Genomic DNA, 22409 nt, shown 5'->3' with positions numbered 1-22409 from the left:
CTTTAACCATGGTGAATAAAGCAGAAAGCCTTATATTCGCTGTGGTGAACGGGCTCACTGTAGGGCACAATCCTATTAGGATAGCTGTAAGTCTCCAAACACAGGGACTTACAGCCATCCAATGCAGAGTGGGAGGAGCCTTCACGCTCCTCCCACTCTGTAATTTGGCTAGATGGGCTTTTTACCTGTCTAGTTGGGGAATGTCGGAGCAGCAGGGAAGGAGGCTGGGAAGGCCTGAGGATACATTGTCAGCCGGCCTCCACACCTACCGGCATGCCCCCTTTTCCTCCTTACAAGGTTGCAAAGGGAGCCAACATGGTTCTCTCCATGCTGGCAGAGAGGGGAGCTCGGATTCCTGTCTCCAAGGTTGGAGACAGGAATCTGACATAGCCTATGGGCCCCAGACTCTGTCTAGGGGCCATAGGATTGCTCCTTTAATTGGAATTCCCTGCCTCTGGAGGTCAGGCAGGTGCCAACTTTGTATTCCTTTCAGTGTCTCCTGAAAACGTCATTGTTCCAGGAAGCCTTTCCTTAATGACCAGCCATGGTTCCCTTTTCATTTTGCTTCTTTTAAAAATCTACTTTAATGTGTTTTTATTCTGTTTTTATCGTATTTTATCTTGTACACCGCTCCGAAATTTTGAATGGGGAGTGGTATATAAATATTGTAAATAAATAAATAATAAATTGAACTTTCAAAGATAATAGAGTAAAGGCAAATGTAGGAATAAAAGTTGAAAGTACATTCTTTCCGGGGAGAAAGTATTTTTATATATTTACAGCTTATATGAATGTCAATCAACATATGAAATGAGCATGTACCTTCATTAAAAAGACTATTCCTTTTGACCTTCCCTTACAAGAGTTAAGGAAATATTTAGACTTCAAGGTTATTTGGCAGAATTCTGGGATGCCAAGCTCCTAAAGTTGTGGTTTGAGATCATGCAGATGGCAAAACCCATGAGAAGATTTACAAGGAAACTAACAGAGCACAGATTCCATACTTATTTATTGAAAGTATTTTCATACCACCCTTCTATCCCAGCATGATTTCAAAACAAAATGTTAAAATGTAAATACAAAAAATAAAAAGCGAAAAGCCGCAAAATTATAAAAGCAGCATAAAAACAGACAGTATGATTAAAACTGCATCATCTAAAACTCTCCAGAAAATAATAAAAGATATTTGTCTGGTGCCGAAAAGTCAATAAACAAGGTGCCTGGCATCCCATCCGGTACTTGCAGAAGAAATGAGACAGAAGACCTTCCTGACTCTTATCCAGTGTCTGATTAAAAATTAGTTGTAAATTTAGAATCAGTAGAAACAAGTAATACCCCACAGTTATTAATAAATCACAGTATATCATTGATTACAATCAAAAGAAGCTGAGCAGCAAGTGTTTGATCTTGCCGTGTCTTTAATTTCAATAGAAAGTGAAATACATTTCCCTTCTCACTGCGTCCAATACTTGCCCATTTTGACTTTGTGACTCTTAAGTCTGTAATCGATCAAGCTTGGTCTCAGCATTGGGAGATCAATGTCCTTGCAAAGATTTGGGTGCCAGCAAGCTTCGTTAGCAAGATTTGGCCTTGTCTTTTTCTCTTGGTATTCTTCCCATGGTGTAGAATTCCGAGTTTGGATGCATATCTGTGAAGTGAGCTATGCGATTCGACATGGCAAAAAAGGCCGAAATGGTGCCTATGTCCCAGGCATCTTCTCGGTCAAACCCGTGTGCCTCTAGTTTCTGAAAATGCTCTTCGGTGATGTTCTCTGATCGACAGACTGCACGTGCAAACTCCAGCATGGCCAGTTCCCGATCACTCAGGTCAGCCATTTTCCAATTCACCATGACCTGGACAAAAGCAAAGTTACAGAAAATTACAAACCTTAGGCCCAGAAAACATGACACTTAGGTTTACTTAAGGCCAAATATGGGGTCTATTAGATCAAATATACCCACACAACTTCAAAGAAAGCAAAGTCTTAAAACAAGAATTAGAGAGTGGCCTTAAACATGAATCAAAATACATTGCTGACATATTCTAAACAGGGCGACCAGATAAAAAAGAGTAAAGGGTTCCCGTATCTTTGATACTTGCACAGAAGTGGGAATTTCACCAAGTGCAATTTCTCAAGTTTGGAATATGATGGTATGGTGAGCTGCACCTGCTAAAATGCCATCTTCTATACTATTCAAAGCTTTGGGTACATTTTGGGCAACAGCTCTTTTCCACTGCTGCAAAAGACCTTTAAATGCACTCATTCAGTAATAGAGGTCCCCAAGCTTTTTGGGTCAGTGGACACATTAGAAATTTTGAGAGTGTGTTGTGGATGCACTCACAAAATGGCTGCCACAGTGCTTGCCCATTCATAAAATGGCTGCCATTGTGGGCATGGCCCGTTTCAAAACACTAATTTCCCAGAAGGCAAACTAGTGAGACTAAAAGAAATGTAACTTGCCCAAGAACCTAGTTACAAGACAGAGGTGGGTTCCAGCTCCAAAACACAAAACCAATCTCTTGAATCCAAATAAAGATGGTACTGGAGGGCAGCCCATAGCTTTGCAGCATACCTCCCAGTTAAAAATAATAGTTTTAAAAGTCTTTAAAATATAATTGCTTTGCAGGTTTCACATGGGTAATTTACGTCTTAGAAGATTGGCCTTCAAATTCAGAACAAGTTTGCTTTCATTCATTTCCTTCTTGGTTTGCAAGCCATTTCGCACAGGTAGATCCCACGCATTCGGATGGACTACTAGACCAATGGAAAGGAAGCCAGTGCAGGAAGGAAATCTTAAAGGGTTATTTGCTGCACGAAGTCAAGCACACAGAAAAATGCAACAAAGACAGACATGGTGACTGACCTGATCCGCTAGCATTGGTTTCTTGGAGTATATCCTATGTAAAGCACTGTGCGCAATTACGCAGTAGGGACAGTTGTTAACAACACTGGTAGCCACAATAATAAGCTCTTTGTCAGCCTTACTTAGGTTTCCTGTGGGAAAATAGATATGCATAAGGGATTCGTTCACGTGATCATGGGCTTATGCTTTCACAATCTGTATCTGAATTTGCCCTGTAATTGCTTTAAAGTGTTACTCAGTTCCTAATTTTTTAAAATGTAAATAAGCCATGGGAAAAGTTAAACCTTTTTATATTCAAATACTGTTATCTATCAAAATCACTACGTTTTAGTGGTTTGAAGCCAATTGGAAAACAGGCATGGACATAATGAGATTGATGTCCTTTGTTAATGCATATAAGACATCACTTCTTCACATTCACAAATGCTTTACGTGCTTTTCTGTGGGCAAATTCATCATCAACAACAGAAAAATCAAGCAACTTTGCCCAGGGGGACTTGGAGTAGCCCCCCTCAAAATCGTAGGCCCATGCCAACTGGCCACACTGCCCCCCACCCCTCTGCCCAGCCCTGGGATTATTCACACTAGTAATCATTGTTGCTCTGCAAAGATCCATTTAAGAGCCATAGGCATACCACATCCGGTGTGACAAAACAATCCAAAGGGCTTGTTGCGAGCTGTAGATTCTGGGATGGTAAATTATTTTGCATTAGAGGACTAGTGCAGCATCTTGCAGGATTTTAAAGCCAACGGAAGTTACTGCTTTCTGGTAGCTATTTCTGTTAATAAGGTTGCAGAAGCACTTACCCTGCTCATCCAGCAATTGGCAACACCAATGGAATTCCATTTATCACCAGTAATTTACAACAGTCATATCAACACAGACATTTCCATCAGACTATAGTCCAACATCCGTTCCTGTTCTTACCTGTCTCCTTGTTCATGATGGCATTGTAATAAGCAAAGAAGGCTCTAAATTCTGCTGGCCGATGAGACATCACCTTAAACACATTGGGCAAAAACCCACTCTGGGGATTGAGGGAAAAACTGGTCAGGCATCTTAAAATCACCACTAAGGCAAGGTTCTACGGAATGCTGATATTGTTTCCAGCCTCAGATATACCCATAGGACACAATTAGCTACGGGCCTAAGCACTAGGATACTACAGAGCCATGTCAAGTCTCTGCTTCTGAATCATGGTAGCAATGAGAAAGGACCATAGCTCAGTAGTGCAGCATATGCCTTGCATGCAAAATATCCCAGTTTCCCAAACTTTTGCCTCCCATGTTTAAAGGAACAGGTAGCAGGAGATGGGAAAGTCTCTCTACCAGAGAGACCCTGGAGCGTAGATAATACTGGGCTAGAAGGATCAATAGGCTGACCTGGTATAATAAGTAAGGAAAGGAAAGGAACCTCTCGTGCAAGCACTGAGTCATTACTGACTCTTGGAGGGACACCAGCTTTTGCTGATGTTTTCTTGGCAGGCCTTATAGCGGGGTGGTTTGCCGTTGCCTTCCCCGACCGTTATTACCTTTCCCCCAGCTAACTGGGTACTCATTTTACTGACCTCGGGAGGATGGAAGGTTGAGTCGACCTGAGCCAGCTGCCTGAAATCAGCTTCCGCTGGGATTGAACTCAGGCCGTGGGGAGAGTTTCAGCTGCAGAAACTGCTGCTTTACCGCTCTGCGCCACACGAGGCTCTCGGTATAATAAGGACTAACACATATTCTTTGTTCCAAAATAACAGGCTTGTGGCCCACTAAGCCAAATACAAACCACCATATGGACTGTCAGAGAAGTATTGTTTGTTCAGTTCCAGGCAAGTAGCAAGAAAAGGAGGAGGATCGCCATGATATTTCTGACCCTATTGGGACAGAGACAGTCTGGCAACAGTTATCCTTGCATTGGTTGGATTACTGCAATACGTTGTACATGGGGCTCAAAGACAATAACTATGATCAATGAAGGTCCTATCCTAAACCAAACTCAACAAAAAAGAAAAGTAGGTTTAAGGGAGCTTAGAGGTAAATAGAGATAAAAAATACTACTGCAATAAAAAAAAAGCTTTAATAAAGTGACTAGTCTAACATACAAAGTGTAGAAAAATATCATCATCATCATTATTATTTAATAGTACAACATATAATATTGTACAAGAACAAGAAATCAACAGTCCAATGATACTTACCCAATGGACTTTACAATAGCTACTGCATTGCAAGTGTATTAAGAAAAGCCCGTTGGGAAACTAGGATTATTACTATGTGTGTATGCAACACACTGGACTATTGATTTTTTGTTCTTGTACGATTTTATATGTTGTTCTATTAAATCATCATCATTTTCTGTATTTTGTATGTTGTACGTGGGACTACCTTTGAAGATGTTTCAGAAACTTCAGTTAGTTCAAAACAGAGCTGCTAGGTTACTAAGTGGGACTGGCCGATATGATCCTGAGATGCCAGTGCTTCGTCAGGTGCACTGGCTTCCAGTCTGCTTCCAAACCAAATTAAAAATGTAGACCTTTAAAAACCTAAATGGTTTGGGACCAGACTATCTAAAGGAATGTCTCTTTTCACGTGTACCTGCTTGGACCCTTAGATCATCTTTGAAGGCCCTCTTCCAGGTGACCCTGCCGAAAGAAACTAGACAGGCGGCTGAAGGAGACAAGACCTTCTCAGTGGTGGCACCCCACTTATGAACTCCCCAAAGAGGTCCGCCTACATTGTTACCTTTTCAGTGCCAGGCAAAGACCTTTCTTTACTCCCAGGCAATTTAGAGACGTAGTTCTAGATTTTTGTGGGGCTTTATTGATTCTTGTACTGTTTGTTGTTTTGCATTGTGCTCTATTTATTCTTTTAGTTGAAACCAGCCCAGAGAACATGAGTTATTGAGCAGGTAAGAAATGTAATAAATAAATATAAATATATTGAGTCCCTGATAGGCCACTGTACATTTCTTAAGTGCCATATTGGGCGGGATGGCTTTGTTGTCCCACAATATAGATTTGAGTTTCCCTGAATGAGTCAGGTAGCAGTAAACACAGACATGTTACTTTGCCACTCACCTAGGACTGATAGCAACTGCTCCTGGAAGATTAGGAAAATAACAAAGCACACAGTTGCCCTTCTCACCTTGCCTTTCTTGTGAGTACTGGGCTCACTGCCTTTCGCTGACCCTACTGCTGCAATTAGTACTAGTCAAAGCTACATCACTAAGCCCAGTAACTTCTGATGAGAAGCGCATATTGCCTAGCATTGAAAATAAAGTTAGTTTTGATCAGGATTTTTTCTGTCCATATACCTTGCTAAAAACCAAGCTGGAAACCCCCAGATGTGTTGGACTACTAATCCCATTATCCCCAGCCATGCTCCAAGTTTGGGAAAGCTGAAAAAAACAGGCAATGCAAGTATCTTTAAAGCGACAAGGTTTTCCCAACAGGACAGTCTTACCTTTACTTCTACTTCATCCATGAGCTCAACTATATCATATGGCAAATCATTCTTATTGGGTATTGGATAGCGTCCGATTGGCTTAGTGGTGTTTCCTCCCTCTGTGCTGTATGCATGGTTCAAGGTTACAGTTTGGGGTCTTCCCCCAAAACTCCCCAACACACTGCGAGGCAGAAGCTAGAAGACAGAAGGAAAGAAAAATGTCTATTTGTCCAAATATGGCAGGGGCATGGAATTCAAGGGCCGGATTTGATTTTTGAGAAGCTCTCAGGGAGCGCATACCTGTGGTGGGCGGGGCTGAAGGCAAAAGGGGTGCGGCTAAAGGTAAAAGGGGCAGGGCCCAAACACCAGCATATTTTAGCTTAAAGACCTTACTGCCAGTAACTAAGCCCTTAGGAAAGGCTTTTCAACCTTTTAGAAAGGGGGGAAATCTAAGCAAAAGCTGGAAAACCATCAAACTGTCGTTTATCAGGGAAAAGGGGGTGTGGTCAACTGGGGAACCATGGAGGGACAGGTTGGGGGGCCAGGCTGGGTGGATTTGGCCATAGGCCCAAAGTTCAACACCTCTGTAATATGGTGTGCAAAAATGTCCAAAACCTATTTGCAAAATGGTTAACTGCACCACTTATGGCCTGAAAACCTGGCAATTCTAGAGCACCTACATCTCTGAGAATTCTATTGGTCTGCTCTTTAGAATCACTGCAGGGCCAATATCCAAGCAGATGATGCAAGTACAGAGATATTTTTTATCCACCTTTGAACAGAAGTACCTCCCACCGGCGCTGAAATTGAGCAGAGTTTCAAAAGAAAAGATGGCTTGCCAGATGGTACAGAGGATTATTTGGGAAGTCATAACCAAAGCTGACAGGGACATGTAGAACTCCTTGCCTGGTTCTCAGGATTGATGTGTGTCTTTTTCAGCATTTGGGGGTTTAAATGACCTTGGGTTTCCAGAGACCTTTCCGCTTCTTCAAAGGCCTCCTAACCTGGCTCCTATTTGGGGGCTTCTTTCAGCTTTGTACTGTATCAATCCAGGCTCATGCCCTGATCATCCATGGCTCAGCATAACTTCAGGCCAATTCTTTCCGAAAACTTTGGAACTGAGATCCGCTTCTAAACAGACTCCATCTTCTGAGCACCCCAATCTACCACAGTCACCCCTTCATTGGGCCAGCCTATAGAAGCTTTAAACGTGCATTTGCTTGGAAGCAGCCTATACCATCTGTAGCCTCCAGATGTTTTAGACTACAATTCCCATCAACCTCAACCAGCACAATCAGTGGTAAGGGATCATGAGAATTATAGTCTAAAAATATCTGGAGGGAAACAGGTTGCCTTCCCTGGTTTATGCTGCTGAGTGTTGCTCCGTGTGTGTGTGTGTGTGTGTGTGTGTGTGTGTGTGAACTAGGAGAACTGGCATTATAAGAGGGCTAATACAAGGCATTTCAGATTCTATCCTAAAATCAGTCAGTCAGCCAGGTGAAGAGGCAAGAGTAGGGCTGGAAGACCGGATGCCAGGAACTGCCATATATTCCCAGCCTCTGCAAATCTTCCATAGTCGGCAGTCTGTATAGATGCAAAGCTAAGCCTCTGTGGCAGAGAGGAACAGGCCTTGGTTCTGTGCACTGCAAAATCTCTCTCTCACACACACACACAACTTTACACAGCCTCCCATTGTCTTGCAGCCCTCAGGAGAGCCCGCCACAAAGCAGACAACACCACTGCTTTTAGGCCATTGCTTTTACTGCCAGAAATCAAATTCGAGGATCTTGTATGGCAGCCTTCTCCATGCTGGCTGAGAATTATGAGTGTTGTAGTCCATTCAGCCCTGGGTTACCCTTTAAGCAATATAAGAACATGCTTAGGGCAACAAGGGGAGGGGAACACCACAGAGTACCGGTAGCACAGCTGTAGCCATCTAATTTTACACAATTCCAGATTAAAAACCGTTTTCAATACATTTTTGCATTTACATTTTCCCCCTTAGTTGTATTAAAAAAATGCATAAAACAGTGATGACAATTTGTATTTTTTTTCTGTTGCCCTAGTAATAAGTAAGTAATTGGCTCCTACTGCTTGCTGCTATTTAGTGTTAAATAAATATAATAAAAAACAGTTTATATTTAATAGAGTTGTGTGTTCTGGTGTAGGGGATGGCCTTGAAGAAAACTGAGTTTTTAATGTCTTATTTCCCCTTCAGCACTTATGGGACTCTTAATGTCTTGCTGGCTAAGCAAGGGAAGGGCCAAGGGGGCGTCATTATTGGGCTGCGTTTAGGGCATCAGCTGGCCTTAATCTGTACCTTCTCTACATCTGGAGGGCCCCAGGTTGGAGGAAGACTGTTTTAGGGTGATGGGGAGGGCACGCGAGTCGCCTGAGATTCAGGCTGCGTTTCCTTAAGGAGCCATGTGTCTGGCGCAATTGAACAAGCCGAGTTAGGCAAGGAGGAGGCTGGAGTCAATCCGGGGTGCGCCCAGGAGCAAGGCGATGCCCGCTCCCGGGTTGCCAACTCTGCCCCCCTTCGACGCGTGGCAGCTGCCCGGGGGCGCGGCATCAGCAGCCAGGCTCACTAACCGGGGCCAGTGGAAATGGCTACTCGTGGTCGTGGTGGTGGTGGTGGTACTTACGGCAGCGGAGCCCCGGCGGCGGAGCTGCAGCAGGCTGGCGAGCAGAATGCGCTTCATGGTGCCGTTCTCTGGAAAGAGCGCACGGGCGGGGCGCCTCGGACCCGGGGATCTTGGAGGCGAGGAGAAGCGCGCATGCTCGGCAAGGTCGCCCTACCAACAGCCTGGCCCCACTTCCCGAAGGAGGGAAGCTAATTGGACGGCAGAAGGGAGAACCAGCAGCCAATGGAAAGATGTAGGAATGGGGGAGCAACTGCTCGGAAGCGCGTCTCCGGGTTCTGAATAGAATCATAGAATAGCAGAGTTGGAAGGGGCCTATAAAGCCATCGAGTCCAACCCCCTGCTCAATGCAGGATTCTACCTTAAAGCATACCTGGCAGATGGTTGTCCAGCTGCCTCTTGAAGGTCTCTAGTGCGGGAGAGCCCACCACCTCCCTGCTCTTTCTCCGGTGCAAGCTAGGGTGACCAGATGGAAAGGAGGACAAGGCTCCTGGATCTTTAACAGTTGCATAGAAAAGGGAATTTCAGCAAGGGTCATTGTTATACATGCAGCACCTGGTGAAATTTCCTCTTCATCTCAACAGTTAAAGCTGCAGGAGTAGGGTTGCCATATTCTGAATCCACAAAACCGGGACAATTTGGGCGGGGCTAGGATTTGGGTTTTTTAAAAAAAATAATGAGCAATATGTAAAGGTCTAGGGAAAGAAAGAAAGCTATCTAAGCTTTAGTTATCTAACACTGCAATCCTATGTGTGTCTACTCAGAAACAAATCCTATTAAGTTAAATAGGGCTTATTCCCAGGTAAGTATGCATAGGATTGCAGCCTAAAGCACCTGCAAATAAATAATAGGCAAAGAACAGTTTAAGCAAACAAACAGAAAAAAATGACACTAAATTACATTTCTCCACTAGTTCTCAAAAGCTAGAGGAGACTTCAATATTGGAGTCTTGCATTCCACTGAGCAGGCTCAAGGCACCATTTCGGAGGTTAGAATTTCTCCGGCTGGTTGGAACAAGAATCCGAGATTCTTGACTGACTGGCTGGGACATTTTGGAAATGCTTAGAAACCGTGACATTCCCGGTTTTCCAGGATGTATGGCAACCCTATGCAGGAGCCTTGCCCTCTTTTGTATCTGATCACTCTAGTATAACTCCTGCAGCTTCAACTGTTGTGATGAAGAGGGCTGCTTGCATAGAAATGGCATCTGCTGAAATTCTCTTCTCTATATAATTGTTAAAGATACAGGAGCCCTGCCCTCCTTTTCATATCGTCACCCTAGTGCAAGCGCTCATCGCAATATAATCTTTCATCTTTGTAAACTGCTTCAGCTATGGGTTGGTATATAATTGTAATAAATAATAATATTGTGGCCCAATCAGGCACAGGTCAGATGGCAGCCTCGGAGGACCACTGGTTTGGCAACTGTGATAATGCTCGGAGGGTGTGTGGTGTGTGTAATACAGCCTTCCCAGCAGTCACAGGTCCTTCGAGCAAGGTCCTGTGTCCTCTGAGGGTAGGCACAGCAGCAGCTCCTTCAATGCATGGAACGGATATCCCGTAGAGACAAGTCAGAGGCGATACCTGCTCCAGGTTTTTTTGAGGACTCTTGGGCAAGACGCCTTCAGTGCACCCCCCCTTCCTCACTGAGTCTACTGTCTCACCAGTTGCTAATGCTCATTCTCCTCCTCTTTCTCATCATTGCTCCCACTTGCTTGCCTGAGAGGCGGGGCAGTGGTATCGACTGTTCCTCCTTCTCACCACCTCTGTTGTCTGGGGCAGAGACAGGTGGGGAGGGGGAGCAACTCCAAGTGCTCTTGCCACTGGGCACACCTGTGGCTACTTGGAATCATCATCAGAGTTGGAAGGGGCCTATAGGGCCATCGAATCCAACCCCACGCTTAATGCAGGAATCCACCCTAAAGCATCCCTGACAGATTGTTGTCCAGCTGCCTCTTGAATGCCTCTAGTGAGGGAGAGCCCACAACCTCTCTAGGTAACTGGTTCCATTGTCGTACTGCTCTGACAGTGAGGAAGTTTTTCCTTATGGACAGCCAGAATCTGGCTTCCTGTAATTTGAGCCCATTATTCCGTGTCCTGCACTTTGGGATGATTGAGAACAGATCTTGGCCCTCCTCTGTGTGACAACCTTTCAAGTATTTGAAGAGTGCTGTCATGTCTCCCCTCAATCTTCTCTTCTCCAGGCTAAACATGCCCAGTTGTTTCAGTCTCTCCTCATAGGGCTTTGTTTCCAGACCCCTGATCATCCTGGTTGCCCTCCTCTGAACACGCTCCAGCTTGTCTGCATCCATCTTGAAGTGTGGTGCTCAGAACTGGACGTAATACTCAAGATGAGGCCTACTTGCCAGGTGCCCAACTATGCGTATCCTTGATGCTGGCCCTGCATCTACCTCAGAATTGCTTACTTCTGGGCTCCCTAACATGGTGCTCCTGGCCCTAGGGTTAGGGTGCCCCTAGCACCCATAAGGCTCCCTGTCCCTCCTGATTCATTTATTTTTTAATTTTGAGAATAAAAACAACTGATGAGTGTGGTATGCTGCAAAGTATTACGCTGGTCTCTAGCACCATCTTTCCAAGAATTTCTCTGGATTCCAAACAAAATAGAAAATAAAACTGGCAGGTGGCTACAGCCCAGCATTTCACTTTGGAGCATGCCCAGATGTGGCAGGAGGGATGCATCCTGGAGGATTAGGGGGTGAAGGGAGCATTTGTGGGGCTAGAGAGTGAGGGGGAGAGCGGTGTGTTTCTCTGTGTGTGGCCTGTATTCTATGTGCCAGGTGTGTTAGCTGGTTTGTTTTGGTTTTGTGTTCTGGGCTGTATGTTTTGCTTGTGTGTGTATTTCTCTGGGCATCTTTTTTGCCTCCTGTGAAATGGGTATTTTTTGGTCCTTTGTGAAGATCAATATCTGACTTAGCATTTAGAGCTCAGTCCCCACCCCTGCCTTGAACTCATTTTCTTGCCCAAGTTACATGTCTGTGAGCCTCGTCAGTTTGACTTCTGTGAAATGGGTGCTTGGGTAGAAAACTATGGGTTCAAGACTGAATGGCTTCATGTTTTGGAGCTCACATCCTTATGGGTTGAGTTCAGGTAGATATTTCTGAGAAGATTTACAAAGAGACCAATAGAGCAGAGATTACATATTTATTCTAAGTATTTTCATACCGCCCTTCAATGATATCCCAGGGTGGTTTAAAAACATTGAAAATGCAAGGAATAAAATAAAAGGCACAACATTATAAACCAGCATAAAACCATCATCAGGATTAAAACTGTGCCTAAAAATCATCGGATAGTAAAAAGGTATGGTGCAGAAAAGATAATAAAATAGGCACCAGCCAATCTCTCTGGTATTTGTAGAGGAAACGCGACAGAGGATTATCCTGACTACCTTTTCCAGCATCTGATTAAAATTGTTTTCCAAATACTAGTCATTAAAAGAGTTGCTGTAGCAGATATGTTTTGGGCCAACTAGATTCAATAGAAACAAGCATTACCCCTGCAGTTATTAATACATCACAGTATATCATTGATTATAATCTTGCTATGTCTTCTGAGTACCTCATTTCAATTGAGATACAGTAGAGAGTGAAATACATTTCCCTTCTCACTGCTTCCAATACTTTCTCATTTGGACCTTGTGACTCCAAGTCTGTAATTGGCCAAGCTTGGCCCCAGCGTTGGGAGATCAATGATCTTGCAAAGATTTTCGTGCCAGCAAGCTTTGTTAGGAGGATTTGGCCTTTTCTTTTTCGCTTGATATTCTTCCCATGGTGTAGTATTCTGGATTTGGGCGCATATCTAACAGAAGAGCTATGCGATTCGCCATGGCGAAAAAGGCTGAAATGGCACCTATGTCCCACGCATCTTCTCGATCAAATCCATGCTCCTCCAGCTTCTGAAAGTGCTCTTCGGTAATGTTCTCCCCTCGACAGACCACGAGTGCAAACTCAAGCATGGCCAGTTCCCGATCACTCAGGTCAGCCTTTTTCCAGTTCACTATAACCTAGACAAAAGCAAATCTCCAATAAATTACAAATTGGGAGCCTAGAAAACATGATACTTGGGTTCATTTATGGGCAATTTAAAGCTGAAGATTAAGAATTCTTTTGAGCTTTTGCAAAAGGCCTTTAAGGGCTGAATCCTATGCATATTTTGATGGAAAAAATATCCTACAATTCCTGGCATTCCCCAGCCAACCATGCTGCCTGTGGCATGCTCAGAGCTATAGGACATTTTCTGTTTAAACATGCATGGTATTGCGCTCTTAAGGAGTTATTTGCTGCAAAAAAAACACAATTGAAATGAACAAGACAGACACGGGAACGGACCTGATCTGCCAGGGTTGGCTTCTTGGAGTACATCCGATGAAAAGCACTATGTACAGCTATGCAGTAGGGAGTGTGGTTAACCGTACTGGTAGTCAAAGCAATGAGCTCTTTGTCAGCCATGCTTAGGTTTCCTGTGGGAGAATAGACATGCAAAGGGTAGGTCATATTTCTAGAGGAGTCTCAGGATTGATTCACAGGGGTATAGGCTTTTGCTTTCATATCCTATCTCAGTCTTCATGGGTGCTAGGAATCTGTCCTGCAGTTACTTTACTGCAGCACTTAAGCCCTGATGTTTTGAATGCACAGTTGATGTTTTTCTATGCTAATGCATGCAAGCAGTAACTGAAAATATTTATAATTGAATACTGTTATCTACCACCATGACCACATTTTAGTGCACGGATGCAAAAACTTGGGCCCAGGGGCCAAAATCTACACGTCTGGGGCTTCCCAGATGGCTGCAGCTGCTTTCCCTCCACCCCTTCCTTCCCAAACACTGTTTCATGGTTTCATGGCTTTTGGGCAGTGTTTCCCCCTTTTATTTATTATTGCATTTATATCCCACCTTTTTTCCTGCAAGGAACCCAAGGCAGCATACATAATCCTCCTCCTCTCCACTTTATCCTCACAACAACCACCCTGTGAGATGGGTTGGGCTGAGAGTCTGTGACTGGCCCAAAATCACCCAGTGGGTTTCCATTGCCAAGTGAGGCCTAGAACCTGGATCTCCCGACTCCCAGACCGACACTCTAGCCACTACACCACACTGGCCACATTGTAAAAGGTTGAACTGCCACTCTTAAGGGTTGATAACTGGCTTTAAGATAAACTATGCTGATGTTCTTGCTCCACCCCTTTGCCTTTGACCCCGCCCCTTTGACCCTGCCCATGAGTAGAATATGACCCCGAAGAGGTTCTCTGAAATGGAAATCGTACCTCAAGCTGAAAGTTTCAACACTTGTTTTAGCAGTTTGAAGGAGATTGAATCCGCAAGCAACTCTTTCTCACCCCAAAAGGATGTTGTGCAAATACCCATTTTATAGTTACAGCTACTACTAGATACATAATAATCCAAGCAACAGAAATCATAGGCCGGCATGTAACCAACATGCACAAACAATCACTATGTACCGATAAGAAGAGCTGAATCCGAATTAATCAGGGCCAGAACCATGATCTCTACATTGTGCCAACGAGCTAATCCTATCAGCCAGATACTGTAGAGGGGGGGTTGTTTTTTTTTAGAGACAGAACCTGGTAATCATAAAACATGTAAACCATGCACTCTACTGGGGATCGGGGAATCTGTCTTTGCGCTGCCCAAGAGAAAAGCGCTGTTACAATGTCAATTCTAACTTTTACATCAGATGTGCCTTGCTTCTTTGGGATGTGCTGGAAACTTCAAATACGCCTCCTCTTATTTTCATTATGATCTCAGAAAGCGCACCAAAGATCAGTTTAAAAAACACTAGCGGACTGCATTCAGTGTGACAAAGCAGCAACCAGAGATTGCAAAGTAGGGATTTTGCAATGCTAAATTGTTCGCTTTGCAGCATTTTACAGGATTTTAAACCTAATGAAATTTACTATTGCCTGGCAATTATTTCTACTGATAGAACTAAGGAAGATTTGCAGAGGAACTTAAGTTGCTCATTCATTTATTGGCAACACCAGTGGAATTCTGTATCATTGTTGGTCTATGGCAGTAGTATGAAGACAGATATTTTCATCAGATTATAGTCCAACTACGCGTGTCCAGCACCAAGGGGGCGTGCCCACCCGAACATAGCCTTGGTCACATGTCTGATTTTACAGCACACATTTAAGACAAATCTGTTCTACATAACATCTTAATGTTAAAATCACTGAAATAAAGAACAAGTGAGAGATTCAATGTATCTGAAATTAACTTCATTCACTCCTACTTTTGTAGGTTTTGCTGTACTTTGAAGCTTTTGCTATACTCTGTGTGATACATTCTCCCCTTCCCTCAAATATCTTTTCTGACTGTATCTTCACTCATTGCAAGCTGCTGTTGTTGTTAACAGGGTTTGCTACTGCCCCCAGATCTGTTTCAAATTTGGTACGGCTGAAGCTTTACCTAAAAGCTTTCATGGTGCCAACTTTCAGTTCTTTATCTTTAAAAATGACAGTTTAAAAATAATAATTTTAAAACCTCAATTTTTAAAAAAATCCTAAAAAATCAATGGATGAACGGATCTGTTTCAAATTTGGTGTGGCTAAAGCACTACCTAAATCCTTTCATGGTGCAAAGCTTCATCTCTTTATCTTTAAAAATGATGATTTAAAAAATAATTTTAAAACCTCAATTTTTAAAAAATTCCTAAAAAATCAATGGATGAACGGATCTATTTCAAATTTGGTGTGACTAAATCCCTTCCTAAGAGCTACCATTGTGCCAAGTTTCATGTCTTTATCTTAAAAAATGACGGAGTTATAAGCATTTTTGTTAATTCCCATTAGAGCTGCTCTTTGGAAAAAAAATCCGAATATCCCCTCCCCCTCCCGGATTTGTCATCAAAAATCCGGACAAATCCGGTCATATGGTCACTCTAAACTACAGTTCCTGTTTTTACCTGTTTCCTTATTCATGATAAGATCGTGGTAAGCAAAGAAGGCTCTAAATTCTGCCGGCCGATGAGACATCGCCTTTAACGCATTGGGCAAAAACCCACTCTAGGAATTGAGAAAAGCCTAGTCAGACATCTTAAAATAGTCAGCAATACTGATAGTGTATTGATTTGGGGTTCAGGTTCTGTCAGCTCCCCATCAATTTGAATTCTTTTGATTACCAAGATGAAAGCATTTATTTATTACATTTTTATACTGCCCAATAGCCGAAGCTTTCTGGGCAATGCACAATTAAAACTAGGGATGTGCTCCACTTCTAATTGGACTGGCGAATTAGAAGCGGAGCAGGGTGCTTCGCCTCCCCTTAAGGCGGAGGCGAAGAGGATTGGGGGGCCGGCAGAGCGTGGTGAAGAGGATCGAGGTGAAGGCGGATCCTTTGCCTCAATCTGGAGCTCCGCCGGAAAGGTAAGTGGGGTTTACCGGGCCCTGCCGCTGTCGCCCATGCGGCGACAGCGGCAGGGCCCGGTAACCCCCCCTCCTCTCCCTTACCTGCCTCCGTCCGCGGTCCGTCAGCTTCTTCAATTGAGCTCGCGGTTCAACCAGGAAGTCTAGGCCGCACTTGCGGCCCAAACTTCCTGGTTGAACCGCGGGCTCAATTGAAGAAGCTGACGGACCGCAGATGGAGGCAGGTAAGGCCCCCCTCCCCCTTGGTCCCTTATCGGGCTCTGCTGCCGTTGCCACACGGGCGGCGGCAGGGCCCGGTAACCCCCCCGCCCTCCTCTCCCGGCCTTACCTGGCGCCACTCCCCTCCACTGTGGAGCTCCAATTCGGAGCCGGAGCTCCGCGGCGAAGAGGAGCGGAGTATGGGCGGAGCGGCCCAGACTTCCTGGTTGAACCGCGGGCTCAATTGAAGAAGCTGACGGACCGTGGATGGAGGCAGGTAAGGCCCCCTCCCCCTTGGTCCCTTATCGGGCTCTGCCGCCGTCGCCGCACGGGCGGCAACGGCAGCAGGGCCCGGTAACCCCCCCGCCCTCCTCTCCTGGCCTTACCTGGCACCACTCCCCTCCACTGCGGAGCTCCGATTCGGAGCCGGAGCTCCGCGGCGAAGAGGAGCGGAGTATGGGCGGAGTGGCGTGGGCCAATCCGAAATTTTCGGATCGGCCTGCGGGGCGGAGCGGGGGGTCCGTGCACACCCCTAATTAAAACCATAAAATACCATCAGTATACAATAAATTTAAAACATTAAAAGTTTTGGAATGAAATATAAAATCAGATAAATTACAGTCCAGGGAAAGCCTGTGTGAAAAGGTATGTTTTCAGGAGGCATTTGAAGGATGTTACATTTTCCTTTTCCCAAACTGCACGAGGGAGGGTTTTCCAGAAGGTGGGTGCCGCTACAGAGAAGTCCCGCCATCAAGGTTCTTCACAGTGGCATTTTGTTTGTTTTGGAATGGCCAGCAGGACCTCCTCTGACTATCATAACTGACGTCTGGGTGTATATAAGGGAAGGTGGTATGCTGGCCCCAAATTGTTTAGGGCTTTATAGGATAACAAGGCCACTTGTGCAAAAAGATGACAGCTTAGTAATAGAAAATGGATGCAGAATATATATATGCAAAGAAAGTTCACACCTCCCTCCAGCCAATGAAGCTGTCACAACTGGGTGTCTATGGGTGTCCCCACAATAGAAAAGAAGCTGTTCAGGCCTGCCAGAAGTTCTCCAAGCCAGTAACATGGATTGAGACCAAAGTGCAAAGCCTGCAGATTAGAATTTATAAGCTTCCCTGCTCCCTCCAGTTCATGAGCTGACGGGCAATGCCTCTTCCCCCTTCCCTTAGGAGCTAACAGGCCAACACACAAACATTCAGGAGAGGGTTGGGGCTTCTCTTTCCCAAAGGTGTTTGAAGCATCCCAGCCTGGGAAACTAATTGTCTTTCCTGTGTGTGAGAAGCCCCAACAGTGAAACTTTATCATCGTCCAGGATGACATAACCTAGCTTAGGGTGACCATATGAAAAGGAGGACAGGGCTCCCGTATCTTTAACAGTTGCATAGAAAAGGGAATTTCAGCAGGTGTCATTTGTATATATGGAGAAGCTGGTGATATTTCCTCTTCATCACAACAGTTAAAGCTGCAGGAGCTATACTGCAGCTATACTGTGACCAGATTTAAAATTTATTTATTTATTTATTTATTTATTACATTTTTATACCGCCCAATAGCCGAAGCTCTCTGGGCGGTTCACAAAAATTAAAACCATCATAAAACAACCAACAAGTTAAAAATACAAATACAAAATACAATATAAAAAGCACAACCAGGATAAAACCACGCAGCAAAATTGATATAAGGTTAAAATACAGAGTTAAAACAGTATAATTTAAATTTAAGTTAAAATTAAGTGTTAAAATACTGAGTGAATAAAAAGGTCTTCAGCTGGCGACGAAAGGAGTACAGAGTAGGCGCCAGGCGGACCTCTCTGGGGAGCTCATTCCACAACCGGGAGGGCAGGGCACCTGCAGCTTTAACTGTTGTGATGAAGAGGAAATTTCACCAGGTTCCCCATATAAACAAATGACACCTGCTGAAATTTCCTTTTCAATACAACTGTTAAAGTTACTGGAGCCCTGTCCTCCTTTTCATAAGTCACCCTACCTAACTGGCATAAACAGCTTGAAGACCTGCTGTGAATCACTGGCCTGTGTGCAAGGGTTTCTTAATTAATTATAAAGCTAGGGTGACCATTTTGTTTACCTTACTACTACTGCTATTTCCAGTCGTAGCTACATAGCAATCTCTAATGTAAAGCTCATATTATCTAGCATACCAATAAAGAAAAGCAGGTTTGATCAGATTTTTGCCTCTTATGTTTGTCTAAAATTGGCCTTTCCCATCTTGGTGCCCTCCATATATATATTGGCTGACAACTCCCATCATCCCCAGCCAAAAAGAAAGCTAGTGCAAGCCTCATTAAAGTGAGTTTTTTTTAAAAAAAATTATTATTATTATTATTATTATTATTATTATTATTATTATTATTAATTACATTTATATCCTGCCTTTTTTCCTCCAAGGAACCCAAGGCAGTGTACATAATCCTCCTCCTCTCCATGTTATCCTCACAACAACAACAACCCTGTGAGGTAGGTTAGGCTGAGAGTATGTGACTGGCCCAAAGTCACCCAGATCTCCCGACTCCCAGTCCAACACCTTAGCCACTACACCACCCAACAGGGCACTCTCTCACCTTTACTTCTGCTTCCTCCATGTGCTCAGCTATATCAGATGGCAAATCCTTTTTATCAGGTACAGGATAGCGCCCAATTGTCTTCGTGGTGCTTCCTCCCTTTGTGCTGTATGTATGGTTCAAGGCTACAACTTGGGGTCTTCCCCAAAAGCTGCCTGACACACTGAGAGGCAGAAGCTAGAACACAGAAAGGAGAGAGAGAGAGAAATCCTTTGCATTTGTACATAGTACAGTAGTTCATCAACGTCCAAAACTTTACTTGTAAAACGGTTAACTGCAACCCTTTACTAGCTCCTCACAATTCTAGAGCACCTAGATCCCTCTGTTGCTCAGCACCGCTGCAGGGCCAGAATCCAAACAAACACTGTGAGATTTTTATATCTTCCTCCCCGCTTTGAGCAGGAGATCTCATAGAATGTGGATCTCATAGAAGATCGTCACTTGGGACACCCAAGACCCAAAGCTATCAGAGATAGAAGAACATCAACAAGAGCCATGCTGGATCAGACCAAGGGTCTATCTAGTCCAGAATTCTGTTCTCTATCTAGTGACCAACCAGCTGTCAATGGGAAATGCACAATCAAGATATGAGTGCAACAGCACCCTCCTGCCCATGTTCCCCAGCAAGTGGTGTAGATAGGCTTACTACCTCTGATGATGGAGGAAGCATAGAGAAGAAGATCAATAGCCATTGATAGCCTTCTCCTCCAGACATTTATCTACCCCCCTTTTAAAGCTATCCAAATTGGTGGACATCACTATGTCCATAGTTAAACTATGTGCTACGTGAAGAAGTTCTTTTTATCCATCTTGAATCTCTCACCAATCAGCTTCATGGAATGACCCCTTGTGGTTCTAGTATTTTGAAAGAGGGAGAAAAATTTCTCCTTATCCACATTCTCCACACCATAATTTTGTACACCTCCAGAACTCCTTGCCAGTTTAGCATCATAACAACAAGAAAATTGCAGAATATGTTGGCCCTCTTTAAAAGGGGTTGGGGAAGAACTTACCCTAGTAGTAAGCTTACATAGTAGGCAGTAAAATCCCTGTTGCTTTCTGAATAATCTGTCTGTTCTTCCAGCTTTTAATAGCTCTTATTTTTCTTTCGGCAGATGCAATGTTTTCTAGAAGCTTTGCAAGTGCACAGGGGAAGCAGTAACATTGTTGGCTTAACTGTTGAGTTTACTTGCTTTTAAGACTGAGAATGGTAGACTCAGGCCTTAGCTAGACCTAAGGTTTATCCCGGGAGTGTCCTGGAGTCGTCCCTGCCTGCTCCCGGGATCCCCTGTGTGTCATTTACATGAACAAGGATGACCCCAGGACAAACCTTAGGTCTAGCTAAGGCCTCAGAGTCAAGCACAAAATCAAAACAGGAACTCTGATATGAATCCACCAAATTGGGGAAAGGGGCTGAATGGTTCTACATTTGTCTACATGGCATGTTTTGTCACATACAGGCTGGGCAAATGGACTGAGAAAAGGCAATCTGATGAAACAAGGTATTTCCTGTATAAAGGTGCCCGTTATTATTTTGCAATGAAACAGAGGTTTGTGCAATCAGAAACAGAGGAATGAGACATTTCACTCAGATCAGTAAATGCAGAGCCACTCATCCCAATGAAGTATGTCGGGAGGATAAGAAATACGTTAAAATGTAGACAACAGATGCACACTAGTACAATAGTACAGCATGGCATTTTGGGTGGCTGCAAAGCTAAGCTTCTGCGGCTGAGAGGAAAAGACCTTAGCTTATATCCTGCCTTAGACTGGGGGCTCAACTACACCAAGCAGTATAATCCAGTATGAAAGCGCTATATAAAAGGCAGGAGCCACACTACTGCTTTATAGCGGTACTGAAGTGCCTTGCAGGATCTACACTACTGCTTTATAGTGGTACTGAAGCGAACTGACAACTATTGGGGCCCATGACACATCTACGCCAAGCAGGATATAGCACTATGAAAGTGATATGAAAGCAGAATATGGTATGTGCCAATGGGCCCCAACAGTTGTCAGTGCACTTCAATACCGCTATAAAGCAGTAGTGTGGCTCCTGCCTTTTATATACCGCTTTCATAGTGGAATATCCTGCTTGGTGTAGATGAGCCCTAGATCTCTCCCCACCCTGTAATTTTATACTGCCTCTCCGTAACAGGGGTTTTACAGCCCTCGAGAGAGTCCACTGTCTACAGGCAGCCAATTTTACATATATCTGACTGTTTACATATATATGCCTCTCAATTTTAAGACTGCAACAACTAAAAAGCCCCTCCCCCAAAATTGGACTGCTGAAAAGAATTGGGGGGGAGCGGGGGGGGGGGAAGAACCACAAGTGTTTTGTGCGTATGAAAGGAGTTGTGATTAGTAGTAGTTTTATTCTGGTACTAATCTCAGAGTTCTGGGCTGAGCATACGTTCAGAGGCAAGCTGTTCCTGAAATCTTCAGCCTACGACCACCCATCTGAGCCACTGTATTGCACCTGGCTCCAACTGGTGGACTTCGGGATCCTCATCAAAAACACAAAGCCGACCCCTCAAGCCTGAAATCTTCCCACGCCTGTCCTAAAAAAATGCGAGGACTGTTCATGATTTGGGGGGTGAGGGAGGGGGGCTCTTACGAGATTTAGGTGGCGTTTCCTTAAGGAGCCATCTCTGGGCTCCGGCTGATCGAAGAGGCCGAGTCAGGCAAGGAGGAGGCTGGAGACAATCCGGGGTGCACCTGGGAGAAAGGCGATCCCCGCTCCCGGGTTCCCAACTCTGCCCCCCTTCGAAGCAAGCCAGCTGCCCAGGGGCGTGACATCTACAGCCAGGCTCACTAACTGAGGCCAGTGGTAATGGCTGCTCCGTGGTGGTGGTGGTGGAATAACGGGCTCAAGTTAAAGGAAGCCAGATTCCAGCTGGACATCAGGAAAAACTTCCTGACTGTTAGAGCAGAACGACAATGGAATCAGTTACCTAGGGAGGTGGTGGGCTCTCCCACACTAGAGGCCTTCAAGAGGAAGCTGGACAACCATCTGTCAGGGATGCTTTAGGGTGGATTCCTGCATTGAGCAGGGGGTTGGACTCGATGGCCTCCTACGCCCCTTCCAACTCTGCTATTCTATGATTCTACTTACGGCAGCAGAGCCCCGGCTGCGGAGCTGCAGCAGGCTGGCGAGCAGAAGGTGCTTCATCTTGTTGCACTCCTCGCCCTATTGGAAAGGATCGATAGGGTCAAGCGGGCAGCCTTCCACCCCGCGTTCCTACACAACCGGCCCACACTTCCCAAAGGAGAAAAG

The 22409-nt window shown here is 44.6% G+C and overlaps 2 protein-coding genes across 2 annotated transcripts; both read right to left on the bottom strand.

The window, feature by feature from the left end:
- Positions 1–1400: 1400 nt before the first annotated feature.
- LOC134400632 (uncharacterized) lies at positions 1401–9044 on the bottom strand. The gene is made up of 5 exons (XM_063129077.1): positions 8945–9044; positions 6318–6494; positions 3793–3892; positions 2865–2995; positions 1401–1853 (listed from the first exon to the last, which is right to left on the bottom strand). The coding sequence occupies exons 1-5, from the start codon at positions 8999–9001 to the stop codon at positions 1575–1577; spliced, it is 744 nt and encodes a 247-aa protein (XP_062985147.1). The 5' UTR covers positions 9002–9044; the 3' UTR covers positions 1401–1574.
- A 3045-nt stretch (positions 9045–12089) lies between these two features.
- LOC134400631 (uncharacterized) lies at positions 12090–22352 on the bottom strand. Its single transcript, XM_063129076.1, has 5 exons — positions 22248–22352; positions 19130–19306; positions 15888–15987; positions 13291–13421; positions 12090–12965 (listed from the first exon to the last, which is right to left on the bottom strand). The coding sequence occupies exons 1-5, from the start codon at positions 22302–22304 to the stop codon at positions 12687–12689; spliced, it is 744 nt and encodes a 247-aa protein (XP_062985146.1). The 5' UTR covers positions 22305–22352; the 3' UTR covers positions 12090–12686.
- Between the last annotated feature and the right edge of the window lie 57 nt (positions 22353–22409).

The sequence above is a fragment of the Elgaria multicarinata genome, chromosome 6, assembly GCF_023053635.1.
Source record: "Elgaria multicarinata webbii isolate HBS135686 ecotype San Diego chromosome 6, rElgMul1.1.pri, whole genome shotgun sequence".
Lineage (NCBI taxonomy): Eukaryota > Metazoa > Chordata > Lepidosauria > Squamata > Anguidae > Elgaria > Elgaria multicarinata.
This window is presented reverse-complemented; position numbering and strand designations above follow the sequence as displayed.

Excerpts from the sequence above, each read along its gene's own strand:
- LOC134400632 (XM_063129077.1), bottom strand. The coding sequence starts at position 9,001 with ATGAAGCGCATTCTGCTCGCCAGCCTGCTGCAGCTCCGCCGCCGGGGC. Across the intron at positions 6,495-8,944 it reads GCCGCCGGGGCTCCGCTGCC|CTTCTGCCTCGCAGTGTGTT; the intron begins GTAAGTACCACC and ends TCTGTCTTCTAG. Across the intron at positions 3,893-6,317 it reads TGGATGAAGTAGAAGTAAAG|AGTGGGTTTTTGCCCAATGT; the intron begins GTAAGACTGTCC and ends CTCAATCCCCAG.
- LOC134400631 (XM_063129076.1), bottom strand. The coding sequence starts at position 22,304 with ATGAAGCACCTTCTGCTCGCCAGCCTGCTGCAGCTCCGCAGCCGGGGC. Across the intron at positions 19,307-22,247 it reads GCAGCCGGGGCTCTGCTGCC|CTTCTGCCTCTCAGTGTGTC; the intron begins GTAAGTAGAATC and ends TCTGTGTTCTAG. Across the intron at positions 12,966-13,290 it reads AGCCAACCCTGGCAGATCAG|GTTATAGTGAACTGGAAAAA; the intron begins GTCCGTTCCCGT and ends GCTTTTGTCTAG.